The 23,212-nt window shown below is 37.6% G+C and overlaps 1 protein-coding gene and 1 non-coding gene across 2 annotated transcripts in view; one reads left to right on the top strand and one right to left on the bottom strand.

Moving 5' to 3' along the window:
- Smp_170390 (putative bromodomain containing protein) overlaps positions 1-23,212 on the bottom strand; it is a gene marked incomplete at its 3' end in the record, with an annotated part of 56,773 nt that overhangs the window by 9,481 nt on the left and 24,080 nt on the right. The window contains exons 9-12 of the mRNA XM_018795279.1: positions 17,626-17,713; positions 14,212-14,594; positions 12,802-13,313; positions 1,493-2,188 (exon numbers count right to left, since the gene is read on the bottom strand). Of these exons, the coding sequence (XP_018649607.1) occupies positions 1,493-2,188; positions 12,802-13,313; positions 14,212-14,594; positions 17,626-17,713 (1,679 nt within the window). The remainder of the gene's footprint in view (positions 1-1,492; positions 2,189-12,801; positions 13,314-14,211; positions 14,595-17,625; positions 17,714-23,212) is intronic.
- Smp_tRNA_02217_Pseudo_TTG.1.1 lies at positions 3,732-3,803 on the top strand. The gene has a single exon. It is a non-coding gene (tRNA).

Here is a 23,212-nt window from a genome sequence, read left to right as displayed (position 1 = left end):
TTTGCAAGAGGACGATCTTCATGGATCCACTGAATAACTCACTCCCATCCCCGTCGCTACTGTTACGTCTGGCCGTCTGAACGCTATATTCGCTTCCCTAAGCTAGTTCCATACCCCCGAGCTAGAACTATACACCGCGACTTGAAGTCCAGAGAAAAGGCACAAAGTGTGAGGGAAACACTTTACTACAGGATTCATTTATGTACAGAAAATACAGGGATTTTATAGTAATTTAAGAGTCCTTGAGTTTTACCGAAAGTTCTAGAATACTGCTAAACATAGTAGCAGTGTGTTAATCAGCCAATCAGGATCTCGTTATTTTAGTAACATAACTTCACACAACTTCTAATCAATCGCTGATTAGTCGGGGCTCTTTATGAGCCTCTGGAGGCTCTGTTAGAGTTCTCCGGAAGCCGACTCAACAAATAGTCAGGACCACACAACACATACTCACGAGATCATATAGGGTAGCATAGTGTATTAAAGATATTAGCATTCTTGAGTCAAATCCGTAACATATCTAACGTCATTACAATTAGTCATATAAGGTTATCACATATACAATTCGAAATCGAGGGTAATAAATAAATTTTAGCTACAGGATAAGCAATTTTTAGTCATGTCACGTAAAGTCTCCGACCATACACAATAGAATTATCTTATTGACCATAACCAAAAAGTGCATACTTACCAACATGACTCAATTCAAAAGTTAATGACTTCATGATATTACGCCTCGATCTTGCAGAATGTCAGCTACTATAGTAACATCGGGGTCAGTGAATAAGTGTCAACCACCTTAGTTGACGAGCGCCTGGAGTCACATAGAACGATTGATCAACTTAACCAAGTGCCTTATGTCTAAACTCACGGTTTGATGAGAATTATAGTGGTCTATGAATAACACTTTCGCCTTTATGGATCAAAATATAACTTTTCACAAGCTACCACCGACTGCGATGTTTTATGGTGTAGGAGTAGGTTGGAAGCTAGGGACGGCCAGACAAAAACGTGACACAAATCCATGAAATCACTGACAATTGGACTGAACCATGTTGGTAGGTGTAGACTACCTGGTTAGGATTCGCGAGATGATAGCAATCGATGGTTAGAGACCTTGAATGACATGACTCAAAATCGTTTGCAATGGCGAAGATGCATCCACTCATTGTGTTCTCTCAAATTCTAATCTGAATTCTTTATGTCTCTTACTTTTTTCTCTTTCCAAATTTATTTCATTGGATTATACTCCTTGAATAAAATCTTCAAACCCTAATCTTTTACATTACTGCTTATACTCTTAATACTTCTACCACTATAGGATTTGAATGGACAACTGCATCTCTGTGGTAATGTGGTATGGCAACTCGAACTGATGTACGTACGTACGAAGTTCTACGTTGTGACTGACTAATATAGGAAGATTTGAAACTCAGTTGTAGTAGGAAAAAACGAACATAAGTATCACTCAGTACCTAACACAAATACTTACATTATAATATCAGAGAAAGGTTGCATTTCGGATGTTGTTATTGTTACTGTAGGTCCAGTTTCAATGGTTAATGCATTATCTTTGATAACAACAGTAGTGTCGCTGCTATTATTATTATTGTTACTATCGGTCTCATCGTTACTGGCAGAGCTCGTGATGATGGTTGTAGTCTCATCTTCAGATAATGGTTTGAAAGTAATTTTTTTCAAATTATGATGTTTACTCTTTTTTCGTTTTTTCTTACTATGATCAACTGTAGCACGAATATCTTCAGAGCTGACACTTTCCAATTCCAATGTAACTGCTGGTGAAGATGATGCGGATAGTGATGTATCATTGTGCTTACGTTTCATAGTATTTACACTTATAACTGGTGGACATGAAGTTTGTAAGACTGATGATGATTCTGATGAAATGACCGGTGAATTACGTAGACTAGCAGCAACACGTGTTAACACTGGTTCACGATATGCATCATTTGATGAAGGGATGCGGTTCAATTTAACTGAATTATCCATTTTTTCACTATTTGTAACACTGGCATTAGTTGTAGTTGTAGTATTGATGCTACTTGAAGTGGTATTACAAGTCACTTGTGTTGCATTCACAGTACGTGTCATATCAATAACAGAATTGGTTTCCTTAGTGAGATTTGTTGTTTCAGATAAAGAGGAAGAAGGAGTCTCAGTGAATGGACTACAAAAGAAAACAGTTATATTGAAAAGTGTAAAATACATTAATGTGACATCATTATAAGTAAATATGGATAGTGGCTAGCAATGGAATTCATGACAAAGAGCGTTTCGTCCTATTTGGGACTCGTCGGCTGGATGTACCTGTATCTCAGACTTGTTGATGTTCACTCTGGGACTCGAATCCAGTATCTTTCGCTTCAAATGCAATCGCATTATCCATTCAGCTACTGAGTCCTGATAACCACTTGCTTGTGCAAGGACGAAACACGCGTTCTGGATTCCACTGCTAGCCACTATCCATCTTTACTGACCATGCTTGTGAATTTAGGCTATATCGAGGCAATACGCACAGTATGCACATATACCAATAAGAAACTGACCAGTTGCAGTCCTAAGCATCCATGGGAAGATTCCAATTATTAGATGGAATAATGAACTACATATCACTAAACACCCTCGTTGGACATCCACATTTAATTCATGAATTAAAAATGAATGTAACTAAATCTTGGGATAATGAAGCGGTAGCTTAGTGTTTATAAATACTAGGCTTCCAATCAACATGTTACATATTAGAATCCGAAAACAATGAATTAGATCAGGGAGTGTCATTAGTTTTGATGTAAGTAGAATGGATCGAAGTGGAGTAAATAACACATGCATTTGGTAACTGTTATATCCCGTGGAGATTTGTGAATGGTAACTTTGAGAATTATTTGTGGACCAATATGATATGTGTATCTCCTGTTATATAATTGTTAAGCAACTTAAGTATTCATATTAATGTTCTTTTTATTATGAGCCTTATTTCGACCCATAGACTATTACTGTACCATTTACCATTTCTGAGTTATACCCAGCCTATTAATTACTGTCCCCTATATTCACAGCCACATTTGGCCAAGTCTTGTACAAATGTTGTTTCCTATTGTATGGTACGATGTGATCAGTTTTGTTTGGTATATAAACCCAGTATGTTTGAGAATAATGATTTATAATTCAGAGGCTGTTCTAGACTTATTTGGCTGGGCTAGGCAGAAAGCAGGACCGATTAGTGTTGAAGACTGCTCATATAGCTTGCTGTGTATCATTGCTCTGATCGATAATTACCTCCTCTCTCGTTGGTGGGAATCAGCACCTTCATATATAACAACTGGACAAGAACACACTCACACAATATAACAATAAATGAGATAAATTATTACAACAAAGTTTATAAATTACATGTTTAGATATTTAGATCAGAGATATAATGTTGATATTACAGATAATGATAATAATAGGTGATTTGTTAAGACAAAGGAAAACATTATGAGATGCACTGATTGCCTTCTGGATCACCTAAGTTGATATGATCATTACAGTCTTATGATGAATGTTTACCAGTATTTTGTGTAGATTTATAAGCTGATTGAATTTTTTTTTGAGTAATCTACCTGTTGTGATATAGACAATTAATCCGCTATTTAGAAGTATATATGAGTCTGATTGAAAGAGTGTCTGAATCTAAACTTCACCCCATTGCACAAGAAAATGGCTATCAGGATTCAGTAGCTGAGTGGATAACGTGATAGCGTTTGAAGCGAACAGTACTGGGTTCAAGTCCCAGAGTGAACATCAACTCTGAGATGTAGGTACATCCGGCTGACGAATCCCAAATAGGACGATACGTGCGTCAAACTGGATTCCATTGCTAGCCACTATCCATCTTTGCTTATAATAGTTGTTTTGTGTGGATGTACAATAAACTCATTAAATTTTTTTAATAATCTACCTGTTGTGATTCAGACAATTAATCCGCTATGTAAAAGTATATATGATTTTGACTGAAAGAGTGTCTGAATCTTTTATCTGTTCTCCCATTAGTTGTAAATATAGACAATCAATAACATATTCATTTTGAGATGGAAATATGCAGCTCAGGTGGATGATTTCGATGGATTTTTGTTCTCTGAGCTGGATGGTTTGATCGTGGGGCTTTCATCGTCCTTCTGAACGACATCATCAGTACAAACTTCGAGTAGAAGTGAAGTGTTTGAATTTCTCCATATATGATTCACAGATTGTCCTGTACACCTCGATATTGATTGGTTCTACCCGGAGTTTGTGCTGATGATGTCCTTCAGAAGGACGATGAAAGCTCCACGATCAAACCATCCAGCTCAGAGAACAAAACTCCATGAAAATATCCATCATTGATTAATAATAATATATAGATATTTTAACTTTCTACTAACCCACTCACTGCCTAATGTGCTTGTCTATCTCATGGTTGTGGGTTTTATCAATTAAATAATAATACTATACCAACAACTAATGTTCTAACTTTTCAATATTCTTAAACAAATTCATAGTACTATTGAAAGAATTAACCTGGTAAAATACTCAGTTAAAGGGACATTTTATATTGGAGTCAAATGGAGAAGAACTAACCTATACAGGTTTAAAACGATATATATATATATATATAGTCATATGGCTTATTCACTTACTGACTGATATGTCATATGTGACCAGCTCCAAACAGTTGTTTCTTTGAATTCACTTGGTATTGTTTGTTTGAATCTTCACATTGATGTTTAGGACTGAAATTGATCAATCAGAAGAATCAAACAGACAATACCAAGTGAATTTAAACTTTACCCTATTGCACAAGCTAATTGCTATCAGGACTCAGTAGCTAAGTGGACAATGCGATGGCGTTTAAAGCAAATAGTACTGGGTTCAAATCCCAGAGTGAACATCAACTCTGAGATGCAGCTACATCCAGCTGACGAGTCCCAAATAGGACGAAACGCGAGTCAAACTGGATTTCACTGCTAGCCACTATCCATCTTTGATTATAATAGTTGCTTTTTTTTGTTTATAAAGTTATGCACTCCAAAATCGTCAAGATTCAGTTATCATTTGTTGAGGTACCACCATTGAATAATGGTTCATTCATTGTGTATAGACAAATCGTTTATTTATTTGAACACATAAATATTGGTACAAGGAGGCACCAGATATATATGCGTCACACAAAAAAATGTCATTTCATTTAATAGTGTGAGAGCTATGATACTGTCCAGATGCCCAGACCGAAACAGGTGGTTTTCTTGTGTGGCCACACAGGAAGCCTTTGATCTAAAGATCTAATCCACAAGGCAGTGAAGCATCGTGAAGAGATACAGTCCCATGGTAGCCGGTGACCAACAATTGATTCATACGCCATTTGTTCACCCAGGATACTGGAGCCTATATTCACCATTGGTTTGGAATGAGGGTTTTCCAACTCACCTAGGTAGACCTGCGGTGTCCATCAACCCGGTTAAAGCACTGTGATTTATTATTGAATTATAGGCCCCCAAATGCCCTGGTACGGCCAAGAGTGGGGGGGAGTCCGCTCTCCCTCTCCAAATGCTCTCATATGGCCACGCGAATATATAGCCTCTGCCAGGGAAGTCCTACTCACTGCCTTCTCGTGCCGGGGGTGTTGTTTACGAATGTGAGAGGACGAAAAGTGAATGTCCGGCGCTTTAACCGGGTTAGTGGATATGGAGGATCCACCTAGGGGAGTTGGAAAACCCTCATTCCAAACGAATGGCGCACATGGGCTCCATGATCTTGAAGGGACGAATGGCGTATGAACCTGTTGTTGGTCACCGGCTACCATGGGAATGCATCTCCTAACGATGCTCCACTACCTTGTGGACTAGACCTTTAGGTCAAAGGCTCCGGGTGTGGCCCCTTAAGAAAACCACATGCTTCAGTTTGGGCACCATGGCAGTATCACAGCCCTCACACAAATCAAATGAGATTTGTGAGGCGCATATTTATCTGGTGCTTCCTTGTACCAATATTTATGTGTTTAAATAAATAAATAAATAAAATGCGCCGGACATTCACTTTTCGTTCTCTCAATTTCGTAAACAATTGTAATGCCACGAGAAGGCAGTCAGTAGGACTTCCCTGGCATAGGTTATATGCGCGTGGAAATGTGAGAGTATTTCGAGAGGGGAAGCGAACTCTCCCCATTCTTGGCCGAACCAAGAAATTTGGGGGCGTATAGACAAATAGAATGTGAGAATCAAGCATAAAAACACATTCATTTATCACTAATGATATAATGAAACAATAAATAACAATATATACAATATGTTTATAAGATGATACCGACTTACAGATAGATGTTAATAATATTGTTAAATAAAATCACCGGAAGAATAAACTTAGTAATGAAGATCAAATTAGATTGTATATATGTATATATATATATATATATAATATATAACAAATGTATGTTTCTACGTGATTAGATCCAAATTATAATTCAGGTAGTAGTAGTGATAATAACAGTAATCATAATCGGATGTGTATAATTGTTATGAACAAACTCATAGAATTGATATATATAGGCTTGGTCAATGGTTGATTACCAAGGTCCATGAACCATAACCATAGTAAATTAATGTAGTAACAGATATGTACACACACACACACACACACAACAACAACAACAACAATCACTATCTATATTTATGAGTTATTTTTTTTCGGTTTAACTTAAGAATAACATTCAATATTCTATATATTTCACATGAACAAAAAAAAGGTGATAATGATACCAAAATTTATATGATTGAATGTTGAAACAAAATTTCTTCTTAATGAAATAGAAACACAAAAAAACTCATTCAAGAAGTTTTGTTATATCTCTATCTCACTCTCTCGCACACACACACACACACATACACATACACATACATTTTGAAGAACTTTATTCTTCAAAAATCATATTATTATTGAACCTACAATAAAATTTCTTCTTAAATAAATAGAAACAAAAAACTCATTAAAAGTCTCTCTCTATCTTTCTCTATCTCTCTTTCACCTATCATACTTTTCTGAAGAAGAAGAAGAAGAAGAAGAAGAAGAACTCTATTCTACAGAATCATTAAATATAAATGACCAGTCAACAGTAGTTAGTTAGTAAGTCAGTTAGTTAGTTACATAGATAGATAGATAAATAGGTACATACATCAATATTGTAAGTATATATATATATATATATTATTAAACAATACCATTCCACAGTAACAATTTATTTATCTATTTATTTAGAAAAACAATGGTATGATCAGATTTTAAAAGTAAAAGAACCTGGAAGGAATCAGGTGTATAATGGTAATAATAATGATAGTAAACATAATAGTTACAATAGTAATAGTAGTAATAATAGTATAATAGTTATAACAGTAATACTACCACTAATAACAATAATAATAGTAATGGAAGTAATAGTAATAATAATGGTAATAATAATAATACTAATCATAATAGTATAATAGTAATGACAGTAATACTATCACCACTGCTACTACTACTACTAATAATAATAATAGTAATGATAATAGTAAAGGTAATAGTAAAAATAATAATAGTAATAATAATAGTAAGACTAATAATAATAATAATGAAAAAAGAAAAAAAACAAAAAGAAAATGTTAATTAGGTATTTTTAGTTGTTATTTTTCTTTTTTTTTGATAAAAAAAATTAAAAAAAGGTCATTAATACCTTAGTGATAAATATTTTTCTTATATAAATGTCATGATCATTATTAAGTCAATTAATAAAACAAAAGGTGACTGGGTAATCATGGAGGTCTTTTAATTTTTATTTTTATTATTTTTTTTTAGAAAAGTATTTTAATCGATTAAATTTTTCTTCTCTTTTTTTATCTTTTTTTTTGTGTGGGTATGTGTGTGTCTTACAATGTGGTATTATTAAAATTAGGATCAATAGAAAACAAGATAGTGATGAATAAATGTTTTATTGCCCCCAAATGCCCTGATAAGGCCAACAAAGGGGAGAGTAGGCTCTCCGTCTCCAAATGTTCTCACATAGCCACGAGTATATAAATACTGCAAGGGAAGTCCTACTCACTGCATTCTCGTGGTGGGGGTGTTGTTTACGAAATTAAGAGGATGGAAAGTGAATGTCCGGTGCTCTAACTGGTTTGGTGGACACGGAAAGTCCACCTAGAAAAGTTGGAAAATCCTGATTTCAAACCAATGGTGCACATGGGCTCCAGTAGCCTGAAGTAGCAAATGGCGTATGAATCAATTGTTTGTCACCGGCTACCATGGGATCGCATATCCTCCACTGCCTTGTAGATCAGACATTTAAGTCAAATGCTCCGTGTGTGGCCCCCTAAGAAAACCACCTGCTACAGTTTGGGTACCTGGGCAGTATCATCACAGCCCTCACACAAATCAAACGAGATTTGTGTGTCGTATATGTATCAGGTGCCCCTTTGTACCAATATTTATGTGTTTAAATAAATAAATAAATGAACAAATTCCACTTCATCAATATGATGTGTATGATTAAACTCATATCTTGGTATTTTTATAGATGCATTGAATGATTATCTCAGATAGTTGATCCAAAAACCGGGAAGTTCTTGACTGCTATGACTTTTTGAAAGGTTTTTCCATTCATTATGGTTGACAATTTACTCGATATGCTTTTTCAATAAATACTGTTCCTTTGATATCCTTTTGAATGGCTTGTAATATCTGTGTCTTTTTTTTACTCCATCTCCCGATGTTATCTTAATACCGGTATGGAATTGTTACTAAATTTCTTTTCCAAATTTATTTACATAGACTTACGCCTGTTAGCCCTCGTGGAGGGGCATAGGCCGCCAACCAGCATTCTTTATGCAACCCTGTCCTGGGCAACTCTTTCCAGTTGTCATTCATCCTTTTCATATCTGATTCTATTTCCCGGCGTGATGTGTTCTTTGACCTTGTATAGACTGGTAGTTCAAATTTGCAATCTATCTTTCTAGAGTATTCCCAAGCCTCCTTGATCTAACTTGGTGATGTACCTTCCTCATTGTGAACATAAAATATTTTTGCGTGTACTCATTCAATCTTACAAGCCACCACTCTGTGCTTACGTTACCAACAAACAATTCCCTCTATAGCTTGTGTAGGACATTACTTTAGTCACATATATCCCCAGTAGTCCTCCAAAACCCAGTCCTGAAGCTAGCTTGGCAATCTTTTACCTAATAGACGCCCGCTACTCTGAACATGACTCACTCTTCTGAACCTCACAAACCCAGGTTTACACGTCTTACAATACATCGTTTGTGGCAACAAGTTGAATTCATTTGAACCAATGTAGCGCTTACTTGCATGTTCCGTCTAAATACATTTTGCATATTCGATCATGATGTTTGTCTAAAAGAAATCCTAACATGACTCTTCTTCAGTTTACCCATTTTTCTTGGCGATATTTCGTGCTTAATTTACTGAACCTTATTTTACACTCTTTTAACATTTTATTGAAGTTAATCTAGATGTCTTTATACATTTATTTATTTGAACACATAAATATTGGTACAAAGGGGCACCGAATAAATATATGCAATACAAATAACTTGATTTGTGTGTAAGCTATGATACTACCTGGATGCTAAGAGAGAAACACGTGAATTTCCTAGAGGGCCACAGACGGAGCTTCCGACCCAAATATCTGGTCCACAAGGCAGTGGACCAACGTAAGAAGATGCAGCTCAATAGTAACCGGTAACTAACCATTGGTTCATACGCCATTTGTTCCTTAAGGATATTGTAGACCATGTACACCATTGGTCTAGAATCAAGATTTTCCAACTCTCCTACGTGGAACCTCCGTGTCCACTGACCCGGTTAAAGCGCCAAACACTGACTTTTCGTCCTTTCAATTTCGTAAACAACAGTAATGCCGCGAGAAAGCTGTGAACCTTGTGTTCTAAGAGAGGTTAATTTAGATTTCTGGTCGTCAAAAACAATGACACAAGTTCATCGTATAGATTGAAGACAAATGAAGCCAGTTTGATTCAGATTGCTTTGTTTATCTGATCGAGTGGTCCTAAGGATGTTTCAATGCAGGCCATCTGATACACTACTTTCTTTCAAGTAAATAGGTTCATATAAGAGTAAGTATCATTTACACTATGGGTTCCTGATAGTATGGCATAGGGGGTTGATTCTGTGCAATCATTTACTATCCATATAATTCAGACTGATTCAAGGTTAGTATAATAACATCTTATATAAATATAAATCAGTTCAGTCACACACACTCTCTCTTCCCCCCCAACTCTTTGTTATTTTTCTAATAGTTAAAATCATGAGTCAATCAAAGCTAGACCATCATGAGAAACCTTGAAGCACTGTACGGCTGTTTCGTCCTATTGTGGGACTCCTCATCAGAATATTTAATGTTAGTATCAATGGCAACAATTTAAAAAGGAACAAATGAAATTAAACAAATAAAATATACACAGATCAATGGGTGTTATTAATTATCAATAATATTTAGTTAATACTTATTGATTAGTTAAGTAAATCAGGTTAACAGTCAGTCAGTTACAACGTAGGGTCAAGTACATATAATCATCGGTCCACTGTTGTCACACCTCATTAGTATAACAACATGAACACCAACATTCATGGAAGTAGTTACTTCAATAGTTGTAATATATAAAAGAAAGATTGAATATAAAGATATAACACATGAAGAAAGGTATAAAGAAATTTTAATCTCACCGTTTAAGGGAGGACAGAGAATGTATACACCTACACCATTATGATCGATTCTCACCCATGTCAGCCAGGGTCTTCAATCATTGGTTACGATATTCACTCGGATCCCAACCAAGTAGTTTGTATCTATCAACATGGCTCAGACTCTATGGACTGATGCTACGTTTTGGTTTGTTTGGTCCTAACTAACCAGGTTAACACAAATTGAATGTTTATTGTGGACAACATCAAATGAGAAAGTAATACGTAGGTACAAACGAATTACATTCTATTAGAAATAATTCAGCTGCCTGGTCCTACTTTGTAGCTGACTGACTGACTGAAGAAAGCAATCTATTCTTTGTAGTTGAAAAAATGTAAATGTTTCGTTAATGATTATACTCGATAAGGCATTGTTCGTCACTAAACCAACCCATAATTATACAGATTTCAGACGGGAATTCTGAAATTTCCAATATAATTCAAACTAACAATTAATGAGCAAAGATGGATAGTGGCTAGCAGTGGAATTCAGTTTGACGCGTATTCCATACTATTCGGCACTCGTCAGCTGGATGTACCACATCTCAGAGTTGATGTTCACTCTGGGACTCGAACCCAGTACCTTTCGCTTTAAACGCCATCGCGTTATTCAATCAGCTAATGAGTAATGATTCAAACAAACAATACCAAGTGAATAACAATTAATGATTTTATCCAGTGAGAAATTTAACCCATTGTTGTGTTCACCAGACAATTGAAGTGGATAAGTTCCAAAATATTATCGACCGACTTATAATCATGTTCTGTTCTTCCACCGTAGATCATAAATCCTTTGAAAATATCTATGATCAATAACTTTGAAAACACATGATTTTTGTCTTCAAAGACTATGGTTTATATTCATAGACTAATACAAAGAGAGACAATAGGGTGAAATATTCACCTATTCATAGAATGATATAAATCTTGCCTGCACTACACTGAGAGATGTTTGGCAGGTATAAATTTATTTGGTTACTTATAAACACATAAACATTGATATGAAGGGACACCGAAATACAAATGCGCCACACAAGTTATCAGTAAACTTCTGTTAGCTGGGATACTTCTGGACTACCAAAACCGAAGTAGGTGGTATTCTTGGAGGGCCAATCCTCGAGCCTTTGGTAATTGTCAGTAGGGTCTACCTAATGTTTTATGGTGTCGGAGTAGGTTGGAAGAAAGACGGGGGCGGCCAGACCAAAACGTGGCACAAATCCATGAAGTCAGTAACAAGTGGACTGAACCATGTTGATATGTGTAGACTACCTGGTTGGGATTCGCGAGATGATAGAAACCGATGGTTGGATACCTTGAATGACATGGCTCAAAATCGTTTGCAATGGAGAAGGTCCATCCACTCTTTGTGTTCTCCCAATTTTAATTTTCTGAATTCCTCATGCCCCTTACTTTTTTCTTTTTTCAAATTTGTTTCACTGGATTATACTCCTTCAATAACATCTGCAAACCTTAATCTTCCCGATTGCTGCTTATACTCTTACTATTTCTACCACTATGGGATTTGAATCGACGACTGCTTCTCTGTGCTAATGTGGTATGGCAACTCGAACTAATGTACGTACGTACGTACGAAGTTCTACGTTGTGATTGACTGACTGACTGATTGAGGGTCTACCTAATATCTTGATAAAGATAATACTCTGTATAGGATTTCAATTCGAGTCAATCTGGGCTTTCCGGATCATCACCGACCGATTACAAGACTGAAAATGTATGAACATTAAAAAAACAAAATTATGCTTTGGTAGGCAGAGATGGATAGTGGCTAGCAGTGGAATTCAGTTTGACACGCGTTTCGTCCTTTTTTGGACTCGTCAGCTGGATGTACCTACATCTCAGACTTGTTGATGTTCACTCTGGGAGGAACTCGAATCCAGTAACTTTCGCTTCAAACGCCATTGCGTTATCCACTCGGTCAGTTGCAGTCCTGATAGCCATAAACACAATACTAAATAAATTTAAAATTATGCATTCACTTTACTTACTTACCCATAATATTTTTTAACATGACGTTTAGTAAATCTTAATTGATTCACAGGCAGTTTAAAATTAGGATAACGTTGATAAATTAGATTGACATGATAATTTAATTCTGTAATAGCTTTATGAAAATTCTCTTGAACTATAGGATCCATTGATGATGTTAATAATGAAGAAGTTCTCTTGGAAGATAATTGAGAAGTTACAACACTAGGATCATTTGAAATATCATTATTATCCATAGAAGTCATAGATTTGGTACCATCATAATCAGATCTATTTTCTTTATCACTACTATTATTATTAGTAGTAGTATTAATATCCATAGTAATGATAGATAGTTTAGATAAACTTTTTGATTGATTAGATGAATGAAGTTTAGCAGAACCAATTGGTGCAATAGTTACATCATAATCACCAAAAAATGAAACAAGAAGAAAATTACCATCATGTGCAATAACTTTAGCTGGCCAACGTGGATAATTTTGTAGGCGTATCCAAACAATTGGATGAATCACATCCTAAGTAATGATAACGATAATAATTATTATTATTAAGATAAAAGTCATGGCTATCTTAAAATATTTTCATAGTTGAAATCATGAGTTAATTGAGGCTAGACCACCATCGAAAACCTGGAAGCACTACTTGACGGCCGTTTCGTCCTATTATGGGACTCCTCAGCAGTGCGCATCCATGATCCCGCCACGCGAGACTCGAAACCAAGACCTACCAGTCTCGAGCCAGAGCACTTAACCGAGGTTTTCCATGGTGGTCTAGCTTCAACTTAATCATGAAGGGCTTGGGAATAGGGTTACGCTTAGAATGTATAGCGTTAGTAGTCGGAAGTAATTATAATAGATAAAGTGATACTGTCCAGGTGCCCAAAATAAAGCAGGTAGTCTTCTTAGGGGACCACACCCCGAGCCTTCGACCTAAAGATCTGATCAACAGGGCAGTGGAGCATCGTGAGGAGATGCAGTCCCATGGTAGCCGGTGACCAACTAATGATTCATACGACATTTGTTCCCTCAGGATACTACAACCCATGTACACCGTTGGTTTGGAATGAGGGTTTTCCAACTCCTCTAGGTGGACGTGCCGTGTCCACCAACCTGGTTAAAGCACCGGACATTCGCTTTTCGTCCTCTCAATTTCGTACAAAACGCCACCGCAACGAGAAGGCAGTGAGTAGGACTTCCCTGGCAGTGGCTGTCTACGCGTGGCCATATGAGAGCATTTGGAGAGGTAGAATGGACTCTCCTCACTCTCGGCCGTACCTGGGCATTTGGGGGGCAATGGAATGTCGCTGCCAGGATACGAACCTGGGTTAGTGTTCCTGTTGATTATACATTTGATCGTCATCCAAGATTAATGCTCAATCAGAAAGTAAATAAAACAAACAAAATAAATACTTACACATAATTTACAGAACCACCAAGGATCTAATGTAGATATCGATGATGATGATGATGATGACGAACTTTTGGATTCGCTATTATTACTAGTAGTATTAGTATGAGTATTACTACTATTGCATTCATTGTTAACACCATTAACAACGCTGATATTATCACTTTCAATTATCTCATTTGATTCATTTGATGATTGTACTGAAGCTACATTTAAATAAGATTCAGGTTCATTTTCAGTTAATGGAGGCAATTTTCTAGTTGTTGATGGTAATAAATGAATTGCTGGCATACGATTAAGATAACATATTGGACAAGCACGCATTAAATTAAATTCTCGATGAAATGTACGATCTAGTAGACGTGCAGATGATGTAATAGAAGAACTGGCTAAAATTTAAAAGGAAGGAAAATGAAACACTCTTAGCAAAAAATTGATTTATTTCAAATTCATGAGTCAATTGAAGCTAGAATACCATGGAAAACCTGGAAGCACTGCTTGACGGCCGTTTCGTCCTATTATGGGACTCCTCAGCAGTGCGCATCCACGATCCTGCACTCGTGAGATTCGAACCCAGGACCATCAGGTTTTTTGTGATGGTCTAGCTTCAATTGACTCTTGATTTCAACTATGAAAATACTGAAATCTTCACAAAAACCCCTTCTGATTTATTTCAAAATGACACTTTCAACTATAATCTAACTGGATTATTAGGTATTGTATTAATTAATTGTATTGCTAGCTAATCTTTATTAAATAGGAGAAAGATTTTTTAATCATTATGAATGCTTGCAGCATTCAACAGGATCAAGTTGAAGAGCCACTGAAAGAACTCTCTAGAAGTGTGCAATCATAACACCACATCGGACTAAGGCCAAGACCTTCAAATCTTACTGTAAGCAAGGCATACTAAGAACCACTGATTTGAAACTCGGTGATCCATATTTTGCTGTACCAGGTGAGTGACATACTCGATGATTTACTATCAGTTTAACACCATTATGACGTTAAAGATAGTCTACATAAGCATTAGCCACACTCATCTCATCTGTCACATAGCAATCGGTTTATACAACTTATGAAACTAATAAGACCAAGATACGCAAACTTTTGGAGCAAGGTCAGATGAGACACTGCAGTATCCAGTATCTGAAATACGTCCATAGGCCATATGTCCATACAGGAAGCCATATATGAACATCGCTGGTTTGAAACCAGATTTTCTCAATCTCTAGACAAAAATAATATATCCGCCAATCTTGCTCAGGTAGCCGATGTTCATGATTGAGCACCAAATCTGGCGTTTGATCAGATTCTGACAACACAGTTTGTGTGAGTATTTCTTATAAATAAAAAAAGATACATTCCTTACTGATGACGCTTAATTTCACATGTCATTTTATAACATTTTAACATAGAATACTGTGTTTCTCAAAGATGATATCAATTTATTTAACTTTTGGCCTATTTTATACAGAGTTTTGAATAATCTGGCAGATCATATTTAGTTCACCATTGTTATGAACTCTTTTATTACGACCCAGATACTCTTGTAGCGTCAGTGAAATGTCACTAAGCCATAGCCAAATTATCCGGGAGTTAGGTCACTGAATATCGAACAGATCATCGATCCCTGTTAAAGTCAAGGACAACCAAATGCGCAACAGTTAATCATACTCCATGGACTGGCTCATGCGGTGGTAGTCTCATTAAAATCTCTGTACTCATTCTTACTAATATATTTACGTAATCACGCTCTTTGTGTTACACAGTCTTCAAAGCAGACAAAGTACTTTAATACGTCGAATGGGGGTAATCCACGATAGATGCTGACTGCGAGGTGTGACTTCGAAATTAGCTTGTTCGTTACACCGTTACCGTCTAACTCGAGTAGGCCTCTAATCATTCGACATAGATCATCAACGTTGACGGCCTACACCCCCTATTGTTTAGTAGTCTTGAACACTATTTCATTCGACAAGTTTTCATGTCAGAATACGGTTGGACAGGAACGTAATTATATTCCAAGTAAAAAAAAGGTTGGATTGAAGTGGGTATCACAATAAGAAAAACTAACATATTTATAATATCTACATAAGAATATTCTAGAGTAATTGACAAATATCCGCTAGCGTTGGTTGGCTAAGGAATAGCCAGTCAGAGTGATCCAACACAACCCTGCAATGGAATATGTCTTAATTCAATCTAAATCCCACTAACAACCATTGAATTTAATGGCAACCATCATTTTCATCCACACAATAATCGACTGAATTTTCAGGAATTGATCTCCTACCAGAGAGAACACTAAGCGACTTAGAATACGCAGATGACATAGTCCTGTTTGGTGAAGACGCTAACAAAATGCAGAGTCTTCTGTTGAAACTCAGTAATAATGCCAAGATGTTTGGGATGCGTTTCACCCCATCTAAATGTAAATTGTTACTGCAGGATTGGCCTGCGTCAACACATGAACAATAGATAGGGAGTGAAGTAGTCGAACGTGTCGACAACCTTACTCATATTAGAAGTCTCATCAGCCCTCATGAGTTGATGCCTGACGAAATCTCAGCACAGATTCAAAAGGCTCCCTTAGCTTTTGCCAACAAACGTCACCTATGGCGAAGATGAGATATCCGTCTATCAATTAAGGGACGAGTATACTGCGCAGCAGTTCGTTCTGTTCTACTTTACGACTGTGAAACATGGCCATTAAGAGTAGAAGATACTCCTAAGTTACTAGTTTTTGGTCACAGATGTTTTAGAAATATTGCTCGTATCTGCTGGGATAACCGGGTAAGTAATAGTGAGGTTAGACGCAGGGTATTAAGGAATGATGGTAAATCAGTCGATGTGGTCATGAATCTTCATCGACTGAAATGGTTGTGCTATGTGTTACGTATACCTAAACACCGATTACCACGACGCGCAATGCTGACTAGTGTAGGGGATGGTTGGAAGAGAGTTAGGGGTGGCTAAACTAAAACGTCGCATCAGTCCTTGAAGTCACTAACTTCTAGTCTGAGACATGTTGGCAGATGCAGACTACCTGGTTGGAGTCCGCGTGACCATCGTAACCAATGGTTGGAGACTCTGTGACATGGCTCAGAATGGATCACAATGGCGTAGGTGTATACACTCTTTCTCTTCTCTTAAACCTTGAGATTAAAATTCCTTCATATCTGTCTTTCTTCCTGTACTATTTTCTTATATACAACTTTCCTTTTATATATTAACACCACTAAATTAACTACTTCAATGAATTCGGTGTTCTTGTTGTACTAATGAGGTATGACAACTTGGACTGATGCATATATGTGTCTGGTCGTACGTTGTAGCTGACTGACTGACTGAATCATGATAAACTGAAACCGTGCCTACCATTTTTCAATGAAAAAAGTAGCAAAAAAAAACACTCACCACCATTGAATATAATACAGTTATGAAGTATCCATCGGAAATCGCCAAGAAAAGCTTGAAGTGAAGCGTATTCACCTGATTTAACACGCTGATTCACCAAGAAATTGGGAGAGAAATACGCACATATATAAAAAAGAAACATAAGTATTCACTTTTATTATGCGAAAGAAAAAAACCATACATCGATAAACAGTGAGAGTTCAAAACATTATAATGACGGAGAAATAAAGGATAAAGCAGTCAGTTATAATCAGAACTAACCATTGCGCGACCGTTGCTGCTACCTTGACGTGGTGGTCGGGCTTGCCTTTCGTGATGAAGCAATCGAGCTATACTGGCTGGAACAATCGTTAATCAAGGTCCTAACATGCCAAACAGGTCGATTGAAGAGCAGTAAGACTAAAAGCAGAAAACCCAAGGTCCGAAGGCGAAGTCGTACTGCTGACTACGCAGAGGTGTGACAGCACTAAGGTGTTTCCTTCAGACAACCAGCATCTGCAGCGACGCTGCCTTCCAACAAGGAGGGTTGGGGTTAGAAAAGGTCGACCCTAAAAATACACACCTCGTCTTATACCACGGATATCCAACTCCGGCGGTAAGGTTCCAACAAGTACGGAGCTAACACAAAAATTACCCACAAAAAGGTCGTGTGTAACCGACCCCGAGCAGTTGTCCATTGGGCACTGCGGTCGCGCTTCCAGGTCATTAAGACCACTTCTAATCCAATTTCCTTTTTAGGTACCTCTAGAAGAACCCTTCCACGATGTGGGCAACCGGGGAGTGATAACTACCCTTATACCTCTAACAGCAGTCAAGACCACTGAACTAAGCACTGACTCACACTCCCATACATTATTAGTGCACTCACATGAAATCAACAAGATTTATAACTAAAAAGCTGGAGTGATAGGAGTACCTATGACTGAAAAAGACAATATAATAAACTTAGTTTGAAAAGAAACACTGATCGTCAAGGTAGTTGATGGTTGGTGATACGTAACACAACAATATTGATTAATAGAAGAACATCTGGAACTCAAAACAATTGTCAACCAACACCAAGATCATAATTTTCAATACAAATATCAAGACAGTTCTACTATATGGGGCGGAGACGTGGAGAACTACGAAAGCCACCATCCAGAAGACACATGTGTTTACTAACAGTTGTCTACGCAAGATACTTCGGATCCGTTGGCCCGACACTATCAGCAACAAACTACTGTGGGAGACAACAAACAAGATTTCAGTATAAAATGTTCAGGTAATAAAAAAGCAAGATTTTTTCTGGTTAGCGTTTTTTTAGCGAGTTGATTTTTTACGGGATGGGGTCGCTAACCCCATGCCCAACCCTCCTCCTTTACCCGGGCTTGGGACCGGCAGTAACCCCCAGAGGAACTACAGGCGGAGTCGTGGATTGGGCACACCTTGAGGAAATCACCTAATTGCGTCACAAGACAAGCCCTCACATGGAATCCTGAAGGTCAAAGGAGAAGAGGAAGACCAAAGAACACATTACGCCGACAAATGGAGACAGACATGAGAAGAATGAACAAAAACTGGATAGAACTAGAAAAGAAGGCCCAGGACAGAGTGGGTTGGAGAATGCTGGTCGGCGACCTATGCTCCATTGGGAGTAACAGGCGTAAGTAAGTAAGTAAGTAAGTAAGTAATAAAAAAGCAAACATGCATCTGACTAGTTGATAAAACGTTACGTAATAAAAAATAACTACTTCTAAGTAATATAATTAAGTAAAATTGCAAAACCTTTACTTAGAGATACTACAATCTGAACTTTAATACCAAATGATTGAAAAAATGAAGATGTATGAAGAGGTAATAATTACACATTTCACCTATAGCCCTTCTAGAATTACTGATGGTCTAAAGACCGGATAAAACAGGGAAGGTGGATGGATATGGGGTCAACAAACCAATCTCGTAGAAAACAATCTTAATCAAAATAAACCACAACTTAAATTAACAAATTTAAATATTACGAAATTGACAGGACGAAAAGCGAATGTCCGGAGCTTTAACCGAGTCGATGGACACGGAGGTTACACCTAGAGGAGTTAGAAAACTCTCATTCCAAACCAATGGTGCACATGGTCCACAGTATCCTGAGGGAACAAATAACGTATCAATTAATCGTTAGTCGCCAGCTATCATGGGACTGCATCTCCTTACAATGCTCCACTGCCTTGTGGATCAGACCTTTAGGTCGAAGGCTCTGATGTGGCCTCCTACAAGAAACCACCTGCTTTGGTCTGGGCACCCGGGCAGTATCATAGCCCTCATACAATTAAATGAAATGACAATTTTTTATGTGGCGCATATATATCTGGTGCCCCCTTGTACCAATATTTATGTGTTCAAATAATAAATAAATAATGATGTCTTCAACTCCATAGATTACGTTTGTTAGACAGATTTAATTGAAAACAGAAGGTTTGGATCAATTATTACACACCACAGAGTCAAGTAATTTCTAAACAAAAAGTCGAATTACTTTAACAACTAATTCATATTTAGGCCAGATCTATCGTCATAAGCAAAGATAGATAGTGCCTAGCAGTGGAATCCAGGACGCGCATTTCCTCCTATTTGGGACACGTCAGATAGCCACTATCCATCACTGCTTGAAATGCTTGCGAATTAAGGCTATATCGAAGCAATACGCACAATATGCACATATACCAATAAGAGACTGATTATAACTACACATAAATAAGCCCAAACTGGCTGTGAATAATCGATTGACAATTAAATAGGAATAATAAGCCGTATGATAACATCCATATAGGTTGACTATTTTTGGATCTTACCATTGGTATCCGGTGTTACTCATTTCTTCAATCTTCATTCTGATACATGATCTGGTCGAGAGACCAATCCAATGAGTAAGAGATATAGATAAGGGACATTATAGCTTCAAATGAAACACTCCGAAGTATTAACAACCATCAATGGCGATTATACGAAATTATTTCGGTGACAGATTACAGATAACAAATGAAATGAGACTGTGAAGTTAACAAATCAATGTAAATTATAGGGAACGTTTGCGATTTTATGTATATTACTAAACAATTATATAGTAGTCTGTTTTTTAAATTGATCAACCAAAAAAATGAGTGTTTTAATTGAATGACCTGACAAATAAGAAAGCACCTTGGTTACTGCTGGTCTAAAGATCGGGTAAACCAGGGAAGGTAGATATGTGGTCAACAAACCAATCTCATAGTCACGAGGTCAATGCACCTTCTCACAACCACAACAATCATTATAGGTAAATAGAATATTCGGACAATGTAGCAGATAGAGAGGTCCAACCAAATAGATACCGAAACCAAGAGAAGACACAAATTGACGCTACTCAGAATCAGTGAAACCCGATGGAAAAAAGCTGGACAGAAAATGATGGATCTAGGAGAGATGCTGCTCTACTTTGATCACGAAGGATAGAATACTCCGCACACTCAGGAAGTTGCTCTGATGCTGTCCAAAGAAGCATAGAAAGCAGTTATACGAAGGGAATCTCATCAAATCATGATCATCAAGACATCTTTCAAGACATTGAAAGAGGGAATCACAATCAATGTTATCCAGTGTTATGCACTCAACAATGATAGCAACGACAACGATAAAAATTAGTTTTATGAGGGGCTGCAATCGGTCACAGAGAAATGATAAGGAAACGACCTGACCATTCTGATGGCAGACCTAAACACCAAAGTCAGAATGGACAACACAGGAGATCAAGATATCATGAGACGACATGGAATGACTGGGAGAAAGAAATGAGAATGGTGAGAGATTTGCAAATATATGTGCAGTCAACAAAATGATTATAGGTGGGCACAACATTCCCATACACACAGCTACATGTGTCTCACCGGGTCACACTACACACAACCAGATCGATCACATTTGCATTACTAAAAATTTCACAACGTCATTGGAACATGTGACAGCCAGGAAAGGAGCTGACATAGCTTCAGATCACCAACTCGTGGTCGCCAACATCAAACTGAAGCTAAAAAACCACTGGACAACACCAGAAACACCATTACAAAGGTTCAATACAGTCTTCCTCCGATATACAAACTCAATCAATTCAACATAGCTCTCAACAACAAGTTATAATCTCTACAAAATCGACTCAAAGAAGAACAAACTTCTATGAACGACAATTGAAAAGCGATCGAAGGAGTACTAATTTCAACATGACAGGAGGTGCTGGACCGCGACAAAGATGATCAAAATGAATGGATCTCTATCGAAACCCTGAACAACATTCAACAAAAGAAGAACAAGAAGACAGCAATCAACAACACTAGAACAAGAACATAGAAAATGAAGGCACAAACTGAATACAATGACGTTATCAAGCAAGTGAAGAGAAACATTAGAGCTGACAAGCAGAAAAACGTCAAACACCTAGCTATGATAGCGTGAAATGGTGCGACAGAAAGAAACATCGAACAACCATATGAAACAACGAAGAAAATAACAGGGAAATATAGTAAACCAGAGAGACCAGTCAATGACAAACAAGGCAAGCCAATTACTAAGATTCATGAACAGAGGAATAGATGAGTAGACCTTGAGGAGCTCTTGAGTAGGCCAGCTCCATTGAATCCCCCGGATATAGAAGCAGTATACACAGAACTCCCGATAGTTGCCACTCCACCAACGATAGACCTCCACATCTCAGAAGAAGCACAGAATACATTTTATTTTATTTTATTTAAACACATGAATATTGGTACAAGGAAGCACTAGATAAATATGCGCCTCACAAGTCTCATTTGACTTGTGTGAGGGCTGTGATACTGCCATGGTGCCCAAACTGAAGCAGGTGGTTTTCTTAGGGGGCCACACACGGAGCCTTTGACCTAAAGGTCTGATCCACAAGGCAGTGGAGCATCGTAAGGAGATGCAGTCTCATGGTAGCCGGTGACCAACAGTTGGTTCATATGCCATTCGTTCCTTCAAGATCCTGGAGCCCATGTGCACCACTGGTTTGGAATCAGGGTTTTCCAACTCCCCTAGGTGGATCCTCCATATCCACTAACCCGGTTAAAGCGCCGGACATTCGCTTTTCGTCCTCTCACATTCGTAAACAACACCCCCGCCACGAGAAGGCAGTGAGTAGGACTTCCCTGGCAGAGGCTATATATTCGCGTGGCCATATGAGAGTATTTCGTGAAGGAGAGCAGACTCTCACCACTCTCAACCGTACCAGGGCATTTGGGGGCCACAGAATACAACGAACAGCTTGCATGCAACTAGACAATTGGGAGTCCGTACATGAACTGCACCTTCTATTCCATATACACCAACAGATGAAGATGAGAACAACTGGTTTAGCAGCAGTCTCTGCATCAGTGGGCCTCAAAATACATAAAGGAAAAAGCATGATCCTCAAATACAACACAGAGTACACCAACACAGTCACACTTAATGGAGGATCCCTGACACAGTTGGCAATTTTCACGTACATGAACAGCATCAGCCATGAACGTGAAGTATCTGATGCAGACGTAAAGATGAGGATTGAGAAAATAACGACACCATTCCT

The sequence above is a fragment of the Schistosoma mansoni genome, chromosome 2 (assembly GCF_000237925.1).
Source record: "Schistosoma mansoni strain Puerto Rico chromosome 2, complete genome".
Lineage (NCBI taxonomy): Eukaryota > Metazoa > Platyhelminthes > Trematoda > Strigeidida > Schistosomatidae > Schistosoma > Schistosoma mansoni.
The sequence above is the reverse complement of the archived record's forward strand: the minus strand, read 5'-3'. Positions and strand labels throughout refer to the sequence as shown.